Source organism: Mycteria americana, chromosome 1 (assembly GCF_035582795.1).
Source record: "Mycteria americana isolate JAX WOST 10 ecotype Jacksonville Zoo and Gardens chromosome 1, USCA_MyAme_1.0, whole genome shotgun sequence".
Taxonomy (NCBI): domain Eukaryota; kingdom Metazoa; phylum Chordata; class Aves; order Ciconiiformes; family Ciconiidae; genus Mycteria; species Mycteria americana.
The window spans coordinates 200,514,863-200,530,015 of record NC_134365.1 but is presented as its reverse complement, the minus strand read 5'-3'; the positions used below and the strand labels follow the sequence as shown (position 1 = coordinate 200,530,015).

At 39.6% G+C, this 15,153-nt stretch overlaps 1 protein-coding gene across 2 annotated transcripts in view; it reads right to left on the bottom strand.

Annotated features, from left to right (window-relative positions):
• ATP8A2 (ATPase phospholipid transporting 8A2) overlaps positions 1 to 15,153 on the bottom strand; it is a 309,679-nt gene that overhangs the window by 30,035 nt on the left and 264,491 nt on the right. For both annotated transcript variants that reach the window (XM_075490877.1, XM_075490875.1), the window contains 2 exons: positions 7,476 to 7,564; positions 1,336 to 1,440 (listed from right to left, as the gene is read on the bottom strand). In XM_075490877.1, the coding sequence (XP_075346992.1) occupies positions 1,336 to 1,440; positions 7,476 to 7,564 (194 nt within the window). The remainder of the gene's footprint in view (positions 1 to 1,335; positions 1,441 to 7,475; positions 7,565 to 15,153) is intronic.

The window sequence follows — 15,153 nt, the reverse complement described above, 5'->3', positions numbered from 1 at the left end:
AAAGTTTGCTTTTTCTTTTTAAATGATTTGATGTGCAGTTTGTGACTTTTGCAAGTGAGCATAATTTATAAACTGTGTTTTGTAGGATCCAAAAGTCACAGCAGAAAAATGCTTCAAAAAAAAAACTGAGCATACCAAGTGTTTTGAAGTGATCTTAATCAATAACACTGTGTTTACTTTGTCTTGGCCTCTGAGAAGTGAACTCTGGTCACCAAGGACATCTTATAAACACATTAAAGTTCACACAAGCATTTTTTAAAGCTTTTCAGTTTACTATAATCTTGGTAGACTCATTCCCTGATAATTTTCCCTAAAAATAGTGCTTATTAACTCACAAGTGCAGCTGAAAAATCTACTATCCGCTCATCTTAGCAGCAGCTACAATATGGCAATTAGTTTACCTTAGAATAGACATCAAAGGCTCAAAGGATGACCCTGCCCCAGAAGAACAAAATCTTTTAAAAGCCCCATTCCACTCAGTTTGCTAGTTTATAAGGTTTGCTGAAATCCAGTTTAATGATCATGTAGTTTCTTAGCAAGTCATGTGGTGCCATATTGTGTAAGGAACAGAAGAGTTAGTTCTAAAACCTTTTTGAACTTGGGGAGCTTTTCCAACCAGCTGATGCAGAACCACATTCTGAGATGGTGAATGAAACTGTTGGATGCAAAAGCCTCACTACGATTTTCTTTAGCTTCTTTCAGAAGAGACAAAAGTTCCCACACAACACATACTCTCCCTTTACAATGAAAGATTCAATAATAGCAATATGTTCAAGTCCATATGGTGTGGATATAAAGGAGAGGCACAACGAGAAACTGAGAACGCTGAAAGCAGGGGCCTGTAAGCTGCAGTGGAAAAAAGCAAAAGCATAAAAAAAACCCCTTAAGGTGAGGCTGAATGAAGTTGTAGGGCACACTAGATTAGTCAGTTCTCCTTTTAGCTACAGTTTAACTGTCTTCATATCCTGAGTCGCAGACGGTTCCCTCCCCTGACATGGCTATCAGATTGATTTTTTTTTTTTATGACATACAACAAAGTCCTTTGAAAACCAGTCTGGCCCAGTGGCCAGGTAATGGCACTACATATTACCAGGCAGGAGACTGAGCAGCAGTTTCTCATACAGCCTGACAGCAATAATGCAGGAGAAATGAAACTGGAAGGGCTGATTTTGGTGGAGGCAACAAACATATATAAAAAGGAACAGCAATAAATGAATAATACAGGAGAGACGCCTTCTTACCCTGTATGGAATTAGATTTGAATGGTGAATGAGAAACACGGAGGGAAGAGGACAAGAAGGGTCTGTTTTAAATATTAGCATAGACTTGCCCCACCTCTTTCCATTACTATCACGAAGCATGGCTTTTCCCAGCTCTCTTGTCTTCATCTCCAACTCCTGAACTTGCTCCAGCAAAGTTTTATGGTAGGTATGCTTGGCCCTGTACCACAAGGAAAAGACAAACAGAAAAACAAAACAAAAAGCTACGTGAACATATGTTTTGCTACAAAGCCCCAATTTTACCTCTCAGATGAGAGGCGCAGGGCTTTCCCTTGAGGATTTGGGAAATAAGACACAGTGTATGCATGTCAATCCAGGTTCATAATACCTGGAAACTATTACATAAGAAATGAGAAATCAGAAGGACTTCAAATTCAGCAGAGCTTGACTCCTTCAACACTACACTCAAAATCTAACCAAGCAGCAAAGTTACGGGACTATGGAGACCTGACACGGCTGCCGTGGGACTGCTCAGGACCCGGCATTCAGACAAAAGAGCTGGGATTCATTGAATATTCATGGCAGTAAAACATCATTCCACTCTCTTTTGAGCTATGTGTGGCACTGCTCTGAAAACCCGAGGAGAGTCTCAGATAATAATTGCCATTCGAGCCCCTTTATTTTCATTTATCAGTCTCACATGACTTGGAAATGCACTTCTCTCCCCGCTGAGCTTTCAAAGTGACAGTAACAAGACTAGCTGTGTCCTATTTTCTCGGCTTGGGGATTCAAAGAGCAATCCATGTACCACACGTGCAACCAAAATTTGAAGAGCAATGTCCTCTATGTAGAGACTTGGGCCTTTTTTTCCCCAGTTTCACCTACTGCTCCAGTGCTATTACACCTAAATTACATTGATATAAAGAGAGAATATAGTCCCCTCTGTCTTGACACATACAAAGCAATAATACAAAACGCAGGCATCTTTCTCCAATGGGCAGTTTTTGATCAGCTTCCTCTTTTGTGTCACTTAAAGGAGGACAAGTGTCCCATGAGAATATTGATTTGCATGTGACTGCACCATAAGCCTGAAAACAAGATGGAGCCAAGTCGGCTGAGACACCACTTGCTTCATAGCATTAAAATAATATTCTTCAACTCTAGAGATGGCAAAAATTTCTTTACAAGTTTTATAAAAATCTTACATGCAGATACTGTAATCTTTAACCAATAATGTAAAACAATGTCAAACTTCCTCTAAGCAGAAAAATAATAACTGGTGTATATGTAATTAAAATATAATGAAGATGCATTTATTTTTAAAAAGCATGATTCTTATATACTCCTTCCATGGGGAATAAGAAACAAACACCACAAAACCTTTGCTGATACTCTTTTAGATGACAGTGCCTTGATATTAATACTAGGTTATCCAAGTCCTCTGGTCTTTGTGTTGCTGATTTAGGCCCCAAATGTCTCAAAATGAGAAGCTACAATGAAAACTACTTTTCAAAACACATCTGCATTTGGGGGGGGTTGGGGGGGGGGGGGAACAACAAAAGATGAAGCATAGCAAAATATGGAGGTAAAGAGTATCATGATGTACTTAGACAAGCACCCTACTAAAACCACCAAAGGTGTATGATTTGCAAGGGAACACCAATGTACTGTGATGGAAGAAAGCAGTAGCAATGATTTTTTAAGACACATAATATTTCAAGAATGTGAGATTACCAATAGCTGCACAGATATTAATTAGATTCAAGTTCCTATAACTAGTTAGGCTAATGATTAGACTGGTCTCCTCTTTGAGGAAGGGAAACTATAGTGATTAAAATGAGAAAGCTTTGAGCTATTAATTCTTACAATCTTTACAGTTGACTTCACTATCACACTCTTTGAGTAAATACATTGAAATTTTGACCTTGAACCTTTGACCTCATCTCTTACTTTTAAAGAGGCTGTACCTACTATTGCAAACTTGAAGACTGAGCATGTTTTGAACTTTTGAAATCCTTTATAACCAGTTTTCCCACAGACCAGAACACAGAAATCTACAAGTTATTCAATCTCCCCCAAGGTTCCATGTTTATCTTGCCATACACCATAAGAGATGAGACATGTTTTTCTCTTCCCTTAAAGTGAATATTGAATTCAAAATTTAACTGAATGGAGCCTCAGCAACAAAGTCCAATTATTGCAGCACAGCACAAGGAGGCATTGCACTGATGTTTCACAATATGGAAAAAATACTGTTGTCCTGAAGTAGAGGTACTGAAGTATTTTGTAAGTAGTGTGAAATGATGAAATATATGGGCTTTGCTGTGGCTGGGTATCCATAAAGCAACAATCAGCCCACAGGTAATTGTTATGCGTTGAGTCACTCCGTCACTTGGAAGCAAGAGCATCCACAGAAGAGCCAGTAATTAAGTATTTATAAAAAGGGCTCGGGCTAACCTATCCATGTGGTTCTCCAAAAACAAATACTAAAATATGGTATTACAATTGCCTCAGAGTCTGGGTTTGCTCCCATCAAAGTCAACTGCAAATATTCCATGGACTGCTGGCAACAGGACTGGATACTTCACGACTTGTTCACAACAGCACATTATTAACTTTTGATACACAAAAATACAGGTAGAAGTCTTAGCTTTTACCTCGTACTTTACAAGTGGTCCTAGATGCACAATCAGCCCTCAATAAATTATGAGATCTTGTGTTCAACGTTACTGTTCAGCTGAAACTTGATGCATTACATAAAGACAAACTCACCTTTCCCTCACACACTGGGATAATTAAGATCATGGACCATAAGAACAGGCAAAGGCTTATCTTTGTATTTTGGGTGGCCCTTCCCCTTCCAAGCCAGGGAAGTGCATAGCTTCACTTCACTGCCCTAGGAGAGTATTTTAGGGGGTTCAGGAGGCCTGAATCTGCCAGGGAGAAGCATAGTCACATTCATAAGCTTCTCAAACATGATGACACCTCTACTCTGGCTCATTATCCTCAACATTTTAGGAGTCTAGTGGTCCAGGGACTGCAAGTGTGTGCAAGGATGGGAAGAGCTCCTCATACCTTCTCTCATTTACACTGCGGAGCTGGCAAGTGCAACGTGCTTCTCGCCCCACAGTAAAAAAAAGTACATGAAGATTTTGGTAATGATTGGAAGGCTCAGGAAATTTTTCACTGTAACACTAAGTACTGAGACACCAATTATTAATAAATTCTTGCCCTCTTGGCTAATTTTGCTGGAATACACTCTGTGCTTTTATGATTCCCACATAGCTTTGTGGCTCAGCTATTTCGAGACTTCCTAGCACCAGTGACATGTATTCAAGTGGCATGTGCCAACTGTGAGGAAGCACTCACCTTATAAAGCTCTGTTCATTTCAATGGTAGCACAACTGGGACTTTTATAAGGCAAAACCCAAATCCAAACCAAGCCACTGAATTCAGGGTGGTGGACCAAAGTTAACAATGCGGTATTGCAGCCAAGTATTAATAACAAGCTTCCTTCCCTTTTAAAATAGAGTTTCCCACATTTCCTTGATTCACTTAAAAAGAGAAAAAAATGTAAATAAAAAACCCTGGAGCTGCAGAGAACATGGGAGATAAGAGGTGTGTTGACAACTGTAGCCTGTGTAACAAAGCGAACATGTAAAGCTAGCTCTTGCTTCCAGCATTACAAGTTTTGATAGTGGATGCAGCACAGCAGTTTAGAAACAAAGATTTATATGTGTCTGAAACACTTTCCTATCCCTTTTAACCTTCTTCCAGACAAAAACTCTGTACTGTATTTACGGTTTTCTGGCAGTATTTTGTACTGAAATTAGGCATGTACCTTTTGGGTCACATGGATGATCTTTCTGTGGACATATGCTTCATGTCCAAAAGAAACTGAAAGGGATGAATTCCGTGACCATGAGAAGTCAGAGCTGCTGGAATTTTATGGCCAAAACCAGATTCTGCTGAATTACAGACAGCAATGTGGTGTAACGGCTGCTGTGGAAATCTGCCGGCTGATTTCCAGAGGCCTTGGACTCAAGTTTTGAATGGCAAGCCTCTTGGAAAAGAAACAGACCTTTACTCCTTCCATATGGCAGTGCTGATAGCTGTGTCATTTCATTTATCCTAGTTAAAATGTTAATGGTGTTAATTTTTCAGTGATGGGTTTAAAAAAAAAAAAAAAAAAAAAAAAAAAAGAAGTCCTGCTCCTGTTGGTAGGAGCCTCCTGTTTAAAATCTGTTGGGAAAATATCCAGTATATCAATCATACATGTCTGTCTTGAGAGCTTCACAACCTCTGTACATTCTTGGTCTGAACCACTGAAAGGATTATGTTGCTGAGATTTCTCCAAGAAATATTAAAGAACAGGTTGAGTCAGTAACAGAGTTTTAAATGAGTAATAGCTGAGGATGAGCCTGCCTTGGTCTGGCCTGTTTTACAATTCTTGAGTCATTTTTGCCAAGAACTGATAAGAACAGAGACATTCGGGACATTCAACTATCATGAAAACATTTCAAAAACTAAAGCGTAATCTTGGACACCTAAATATACATTTGATCCCTGATGCTGCAAACAGTTCAGCCCCTATTTACCTTTAATCGCAAAAGTAGTTCCACTGACTTATAAGAAGGTAATTTTAAATAATGACTGATACAGGAGCAGGGCCTGTTATGCTAAATGAATTCTAAGATTTTTTTTTTTCAGAGCTTTAAAAAGCAGGTCACAGACACAGCTAAGTACCTAAATTTAAACATTTTGGTCTCAGCTTTAGAATTTTAAAATAATTTTCAATTGGAGAAGTATAATGAGTGTAACAAAAAGCCTTCTAGTGTGCTAGACTATTAAATCATTGTTTGGCCTGAACATAAATTTTACATTATGATACCTAGTTTTAATTTCAGCAGTGTAGCTCGTGAAAATTAAGCTGAGGAAGAAAATAGGAAAACATTTAAGAAGTACTTACTGATTGGTAGATTTGCCTACTACCAGTTTAATTTAGCTGTGCTATCAACTCCATTGGAAGAAAAAAAGATTTTCAGATATATGCATATGACCTGATTTATCCTCTTATGCCAGAGTCTGAAATGTGCTTGTGTTCGGGGAAACTTTCTTTTTTCAGTATTTTCTGCATTTCTCTGTAAAGAAGATTGGTGGACTTGGCCGTGTTAGGTTTACGGTTGGACTCGATGATCTTAAAGATCTTTTCCAACCTAAATTATTTTATGATTCTAAGAATCTTCCTTGGCTGACCGACAGCTCATTCCTGGAGTGTTACAATTTTTCACAAGTATTACGTGTTACAATGCTTTCACTTCGAGTCCTTGTGACAAGCAACAAGCTAACCTATATTCCCGCTTCACTGCAGCTAAGATCTACCTTTTTGCAGAGTTGGAATGCCCTGGGTCGTCCTTGCACGAGGTTATTACATATCCATGTAATAAAACCTTCTTGGTTGTAACACAGCTTTCCAAGGGAAATGGTGAAAGCTTTGGTGCTTAAGACACTTAAAAGCAAGCTGAACAAAACACTAGAAATTCTAAATGAAAACAATACTTCTGCATTTCAAATTGCAATGGTAGAGAAGGTTAAGTTGCTTCTCTTTAAATCAAAGTTCTTGAAATTGCTTGCCTTCTGCAATGCTTTGAAACCACAGAGTTTTGAGAGAAGGGGATTACACAGGCTTGTATTTCACAAGCACTGTTCCTCCTCTCTGGGCAGGGAAGGAATCATTAAGACTTGACTTCAGCCATAGAGTGCAGAGTATTGCTTTTCTCTCAGTTAAGCCTTGGAAGACCCACTGTTGAAGGAGAACCTAAAGAGCAGCTGACAAAGAACTGGGAGCTTACTGGGTACGAAGTAGAGTGCCACATTTTTACTTTCTACCTAACCTTAGTCAAATTGAAGAAATGATCTGCTCCTTTTTAGGAACAGGAAGTCTCTGATGTCCGATTTAAATTTGCCTTTAACTAAAGGGTAGACAGCACAAGTAATCATAAGATGACACACCTTCATTACTCGGACAAGGCTGCCTCCTTCAGATTCAGCACCAAACATTCTCTCACATTGCTGGTTGCATTGGCAGGTGAGAAATGACTCCCACTTCACTTTGCTCAGAGGTCTTCCAAACGAATATCACCATTTTGCACTCACTGAAAGGTTTCGTAGTTCTTTACAGAACAATACTGGACTGGGCAACATATGCATACAGAATAATTCCTATAACACCGAGAGGACTGGTTCGGGACTTACGCTGTCCATGCCACGTCTTTAACAAGGCACGCAGTGGGCACGAGAAACAAGCCAAACCAGAAGTATCCACATCTTAACACCATTCCAGCCTGTGAAGAAAACAAATAAATCATGAGTGTTTTCAAGCCATTACATGTTAAGTGGTTGTTTATAAGGAAAAGGCAGAGTGATGGCATCAAACAGGCACTGCATCCATGATCTGGGTGATGTTGAAATTCAGTGGTGGGGGGAAGTCTCATCAACTCTTAACAGAAGTTAGGCCTATCATTAACAAACAGCAATGGCATTTCTCATTGCGATCATTCCTTATGATCTCAAATTCCTTAGAAATTTTCAAAAAAATCAAGCGTTTTGACCAAATCCTTCACTAATATTAATTTGTGGATCCAGGCAGACACGTTTTCACTCAGGGAGAAGTGCACCATAAGTACATTTAGCTTGCACTTTTGACTATCTTTTGTGCCCTCTGCTTACTCTCTTTCTACCCAAGCAGCATCAAACTAACATGAAAAAAAAAAACAAAACCCATTTCTCACTAGAATGTTTCAGTCATATTCCACTTAAATACATCACTTCCTTTCAAACTACTGCTGCCTGAAACCCAGGGTGGGAAAGATTCACTCCTGTCCTGCAAATGGCTTTTTTTACAAAGAGCTCAAAGTTTATATTTGCATTTTTCTCACTGTTGTAATGCTTGAAGAAAAAGCTCAGTAGGATTTGAGAGGGAAGATATCTGGAAACCCTGCAAGTCCCAGCATACACACATAATTATGGAACGAAGTTGAAATATAGCACTATCTACAGAAATGCTATTTTAGGTCATTAGAATCTTTTACAGACAAATTAATGGTGAGTAAGGCCTGGGTTTGCTACACGGAAGACTTGAGACGACCTCACCACCTCTTGCATGCACACACACAGTTCCCACATGAATCATTTAAGTTCTCTAGTACATTAGAAACAGAAAAAATTTTTCTTCTGTAATGGCTAGAGTGCAGCACACAACTAAAACAGGAGCTGAAAGTTTTTTCAGCAGCATTTCCAGTGGCTAGCCACATTTTGCTCTCTGACCAGTTACGGACGCTGCCATATTCCTTCCCCAAAACCTTCACTTCTCAGTATTTTGTATGCCACATACAATACACACGCACTTATCTACTGACGTTCATGTGTGATGTTGCCAAAGGCAAGGAGGCCTATACCCATGGACACCGAACTAAAGCAGCTGTCTCACCAGTGAGACGCAGACTTGGCTGTGCCTCACTGTCATAGCACACAAAGGAGCAGCAGCTTGCCATGCTGAAGCATCAGAGCATTTTACAGACAAACACAAAGTTGAGCTACAGAACATGGAACCAAACAAAACGTCTACTAGCCTTTGAATTACATTGTGAGAAGACAAAATTTGTAATTATACCTTTTGTAAGACAAACACGGTTGATCACAACAGAAGGAACTTCCACCACTCACTACAGCGAAGCTTTAAAACTGAGAAAAGCCATCACACTGCATTGCCAGGATGTCCACCAGTAGCACCCAGCATCTTCTCTCGATGTTGATCTCTGTTTAAAAGTTGTCCACCTCACAACTTGGTCATATTTAGCAGCAACTTGCCCTTGGATTGCCAAGTAGTGAGTACTTCCAAAAGCGTTTTCCACTTTTGAATGTTAAAATCCTCCATGCCATTGCTGGACTGACAGATCAGTGGTAAATCTTGTACTGAAACCAAGAGCGAGCTAGACTGTGCTAAAACGCTTATGGACACTTTGCCACCCACACAGACAGTAAGCAAAAACATTCCAGTCCCAGAATCAGCTCTCAGTTATTTGTGAGCCCTCATGCCTACTTTCACATGAGAATACCAGAAGCATATGGGCAGTTTTGATCTATGCTTATTTAAGGAAAAAGATGTACAGGAGTAAGAGAGAAATCCTAACTTTATTGCTAGCCAAAGAGCTGAACTGTAATAACACAGTGGCAAAACATAATGAGATTTATCCTCATGCTTTGCTTTGGCTGTGACCCTGCAAGTGCTAGCAGTCTAATCACATCAGCATTTCCGCTGACCATCCTTCCATTGCCTGTACTAATGAAGACTAAAAAAGGGCCATAGTACTCTATATGCATTTTCTGCTATTTTGGCTTAAAATATTTTACGTTCCACTTTTTTCTTTTCTAGCTGAAAGCAACTCAACACACTTTCAATGCACAGAACAATCTGAGTACATGTTCAGTAGAAGTTTAAATGCTATTATTATTGTTATAAATGTTGACAACTCACTCAATGGCTATGAATTTGGACATCTCACATGTTAAGCTTGACACCAAAAAACCTCAAGCCAAATGCTTTTTGCCTGCAATTATGCATTTTATTCAAGTATTATTCTGTCCACAAACTGCACCATAACATTAAAACTCATCTGAACCGTGTCAGACACTCACCTTACCACTGGCAAGCCGTTTTCCACACAACCCTCTCCAAGATTTTACTCCATTCCTGAGCTCATCTGGAAGGTTTCTTCCCTGCTCATCTCTAGTTTCCTCTTGGAGTTACATGACTGTTATGCTGCATGACAGTGAACTGGTTTGTCTTGCATGCACAGCTCTGAACTCTGCCTCCTCTCCGGCAGGGTTACACCATCTGCTCACAGGACAGGAGCTCCTCAGCAGAGGATTCACTGGAAACCACTTAACACTTTCTGGGCACATCCATAGGCAGCATTTTTAGGATATTCTCCAACTTGCGGGATAGAGGGCTGGGTTATGAACAGAAACTATAGTAAGAACACCTACATATGGGAACAAAGCCTTCCCCAGGCTTCACAGCTGTTGCTGTGCTCCATTCCAGTTGTTCAGCTATTCATGACAGCAGTGAAGACAGTACTGCAATACATCTTCATTGAAACACAGCATTTCCACACCCAGTCCCCTCTAGTAACACCCTTCAGCTATCAGTTATCTCCCCCAGATAATAAAAGCAGAGCTACTAAACAGGAACCACCACCATTTTTTTTTTCTTTTTTTAGAAGGTCACAGGGAAGAGGAGGAGAAATAGTTTGGTTTTTAAACAAACTCAAAATTTGACCAGCTTGTCATCACACAGGCCCTTAGGTATGCAACTAAGTAATTTTTATTCTGTCTACTGATGTAAACATTACTGACTAGCACATCCAAAGCCAACTACCAGAAACCATTCATCACATGGCACCCAAAAACCACTTGAGACTAATGCAACTCCTCCTGCTGAAGACATTGCAGCTTAAACTGCTACCATCAGTAGACTGTCTTCCAAGCACTGACAAGGCTGCCACGGTAAACTAGCTCATTTTAGATGACTGATAACATTTGTTAAAATGAAGGAATGGGAACAAGAAAAGAAAGAGAAAGCTTACCTCCAGTTATTTCAACTGAGGAGCAAACAATTTACGTCCCAATACCTTTAACTTCTCGTAAACTGGCTTTGTAAGGGTGGGTACTTGCCTTTTTTCTTTTAAACACAGCAAAAAAAGTGATAGTACTGGACAGTCAGAACGACTAGAAAGATCTGCTCTGTACTATTATTTTAGAAAGCCTAGGTTAAGGGGTTTTTGGGTTTGTTTAATTTTGTTTTTTGTTTGTTTGTTTTAAACCAAGGACATGCTCTACCCAAGTGTATCAAACAGGGAACAGGTTGTTTAAAAAAAAAAATAATCTTAAATTGCAATATGGAATACATTTCAAACTCTTTTCTCCATTTTATTATTCTTCCTTAGTATGCAAATAAGCATCACTCATAGTTTTCCTTTTCCACCAACAGGTGGTGCCACTATTTTCAACAACAACTTCCACAGAGAACAACAAGGCCAGAAGTGCCCGGGGATGGGAATTCAGATATCCAGACTGTTTTGGTATTCTTATCACAGCATGGTTAGACAACAACTGGGGACCAGTAAATGATTCTGACAAACCAAACAAGGGTCTCAATCATCTTAGATAGTTCAAGAAAAGTGAAACAAAATTTAAATTCATATTTTGCATAATAAAAGCATAATAAAAGCATTATTACTTCATTTCCTCATATACCCATGCATCCTAACTGATAAAAAACGGACAGCAACAGCATAAGATCACGATGGAAACAGCTGGCTTTGTATTTACAGTGTGACAAAAATTATTACTGGAAGCGTGCCTGGATCCTGATCATAGCTCTCTCCACAAGGCACAGATAAGGACCCAATAAGCTGCTCAATTATGGTTTCATATTCATTCAGATTCCAGCTTTATACACTAGATCCAAGTCCAACCTGCAGTCAGGTGATCAGTCAGATCACTTTGGTCCCTACTAGTCAAACTTGGATGATACCATGGCACTGCCTTTGGCAGCACTTGGGAAAGGAGGAGACAGGGAGAAGATGGCCACATGATTATTGCGAGGGACTCACATGTAACAGCAGCACAAGAAATGTTCACTGCCATCACTGAGGTACTATTGATCTAGACATCTATGACACTGAAGGATCCAGGTGACTAGAGACATGTGGCTGGAGCTGCAAGTGCAACTCTAGGACCCTTGGCCTTGCTGCTGCATCTGCATTGCCTCAATAACCAAAGCAGAAAGGAGTGCATCACCAGCAGGCAGTTAACCCCCCCTTAAGGTAGTCAGCTGAGATGCCCTAAGTAGACATCTCTGCCAGTACCTCTCCTCCATCAATTCTAGACCAGTGGCTTGGTCTGAGCACACCACTTGAAGGGCTACAGCTGGGGCAGGGAAATCCCAGTTGGTCACTCTGCTCCCACCCGACGTTAGGCAAGTCACTTGGAAGCCTGTTGTTATTCAGCTGATGAGGACAGTCTTCTTCAAAGCCTGCCTCAGCCCACTGCTCTGAGGTGCTACTCCTAGGGTCTCAGTCTCAGCAATTTTCCCACCGACGACAGGGCTAGCTTGGGCAAACAATCCCACTCCATTTATCTTGAAGTCCTAGTGCCTCACTTGATGGCATGGTGTATGGACAAATATATTATTCTCCATGAGAAGCTCAGGCATTAACACTGGGACACATCACAGCAATGCTCCTACTTCCCTCTGGAAGCTCCTAGATTCCTGGGAAAGATTGCCTTTCATTTGCTCTGTAGCAATAGGTCCGATTCAGAAACTGCTTTAGAAGTCTAGGAAATATTTTCAGTAGAAAGTTAAACACACTCTATCCCAATCTTGAAATCGTTGCATTTTTAGTGATGTTACAGCTTAGACATCTTTGCTGCAGGTAGTTGGGTTTTTTTTAAATGCTTTTCATGAGTAAATTTGAAGCCTAACTTCAGTAGGAAGAGGAACAGATTCTATGCATGAAAAAAACCTATCACAGATTATGAACAATATCACTGTGCAAACTTCCCTGCAAATATCTGATGCATTTATGCAGTTTGCAGACCATTACCTAGCCCCGTTTTCCTTTAGAGAACTGTACTGTGCACCCTCTGCGTGTTCTGGATCCTCTTTAAGACTGAATGTTTCAGTGCCAGCACTGGGCAGTCTTCTTGTTTCAAAAGACCTGGAAGTTTAATCTTGAAAGGGCAAAATTATTAAATCCTTATCAACCAAGTGGCTAAATAGATCTTAAGGAGACATAGGACTTGCTACATACTAATGCTGTAAGCACATGCCATGCAACAACTGGAAGATATTGTGTCATACAGCAATCAATTTTTCATAAATTATTCTGAAGGCATCAACTAGTAATGGCTTTCTCTCACTTTAGATGATAAAACAGCATTTGTTAGATTTAGTCAAAACCTCCTACTATTTCTGTTAGCTTATGTGGAATGATCACTATCTCCACCCCATGCTGTTATATTGCACAAAATACACAAATTCTGTTATAATTACTGTATTATACAAGATCCTTAAAGTGCTACAAATACCAGAACCACCTTAAAGATCATATACATTAAAACCCAAGTGCAGAGAGATGACAGCGTTTGCTCATGGTCACACAAATCAATTGCAGAGCTGGGCACATTGCCCAAGTCCCTCAATTAAATCATACTACACAGAGACTGAGCCTACTGGAGCCCAAGTATGAAATATAATCGATACCCAAGAATGCAGTCTCAAGGATTTTCCCTGTGCACGCTGGAACATAATCTAGCCTCAACATGAGTCGGTGCTTAAGAACTTTTTCCCCCAATATAACTGCAGCCAGCTCCAGCCTGGACAGATTTACTAGATTCAGGGCTGACAGGTGTGATCAACAGATTTACCAGCTCTCTCTTCAACAAGCATCTTGGCTGGAAATGTGCCTAAAGAATAACCCCTTTGGGTTAGTAGCAAAGTGTTAAAAAATGAGGCAAAAGAATTTGATTTCCCCTCCTGCTTACACCACTGGGAGTCAGGAGTACCTCAAATGAAATCAGCGGAGCTCTACCACTGAAAGGCTGGCTGGATATTTCCATGTCTGAAATAAAGATGTGCAATGTTTTCCATAATGTAAGAGTTTTCATTCTAAAATGACTCAGATGAAAACAATGACCTCACTGGCTGGCTGGATGTAACACAATGACACATTGGTCCAGTCTCAAACCTATTTCCTCCCTCTCCCATACAGCCATATCCCCTTGAGAGCAGTAAAAGGAGGAAAGAAAAAATCAGATACCTCACTCAGATATTTTACCCCTTTTCCTGAATTTCACCAGTCAACTTAAAACCATATGGAAGTCTACAGTAAGAAACCTATCCACTGTCTATGTTCCATGCCACAGTTATCAAGCTTATTGGTAATTTTGATGTAATACCTGGATATAAATGTAGGGAGGGAGGACAGGAGCAGTACTTTGAGCAAAAAGAAGAAATCCCAACACAATATCACAGAGGCATGTATTTGGCATTCCTAGTAAAGCCCAAGATAGTTTGAGATATAGGTCTCAAGCAAGAAGCTTTTCATTAAAGAAGTTGCTAGTTACGATGGTTAGAAGAGAGCACAAAAATACAAACTAAAGTACAGAAAACCCAGAAAAATATAATGGCAACTCAAAAAAGACAAATCACTTGCTTGAAGTTCTTTCATGACCAGATAATTCCAGGAATTGACAATACAAAGCTACAAAACCAAAAATTAGTATCTTCAAGGGGGAAAAAAAAAAACCAAACCAAAACCAACTTCACATACACTGCCATGATTTTGGAGAAACTAGTTAGAGCTATAACACCATAGGAGCACAGTGAATCGTCAGATCTTCTACTCCCTTTATTTTCTTGTCCATAATGGAGGAATACAGCAAGTTAGCAATCTATTTTTATTCTATCTTTTAATGTAATTTACAGAAATTAGTATTTGATACACAAATGAACATATCGTTGGCCAAATGTGTCCCAAAGGGTGTTAATAAGCTCTGTTTTGTGTTAACTACAAACATATTCTACATATGCAGCCTTGCCTGAGAAAAAAAATTACTGTATCTCATTACTTAATTAGTATACAACACTACCAATTAAACCAGGAGCCTGCCCATGTTACTCTCCATTATTACTCTGATAGCAGAGAATTAAGAAAATTAATCAGATGGTGTTTTAATTTGATTTTATGGTTCACTGGCAGTGTAAACTCTGATGCAATTTCATGCAGCCTATCATTTCTTTTTCATTATTGGTTACATTAAGCTCAACAAAAAATGTAAATGAATGTGTCTTCAAAGTCATTTGGAG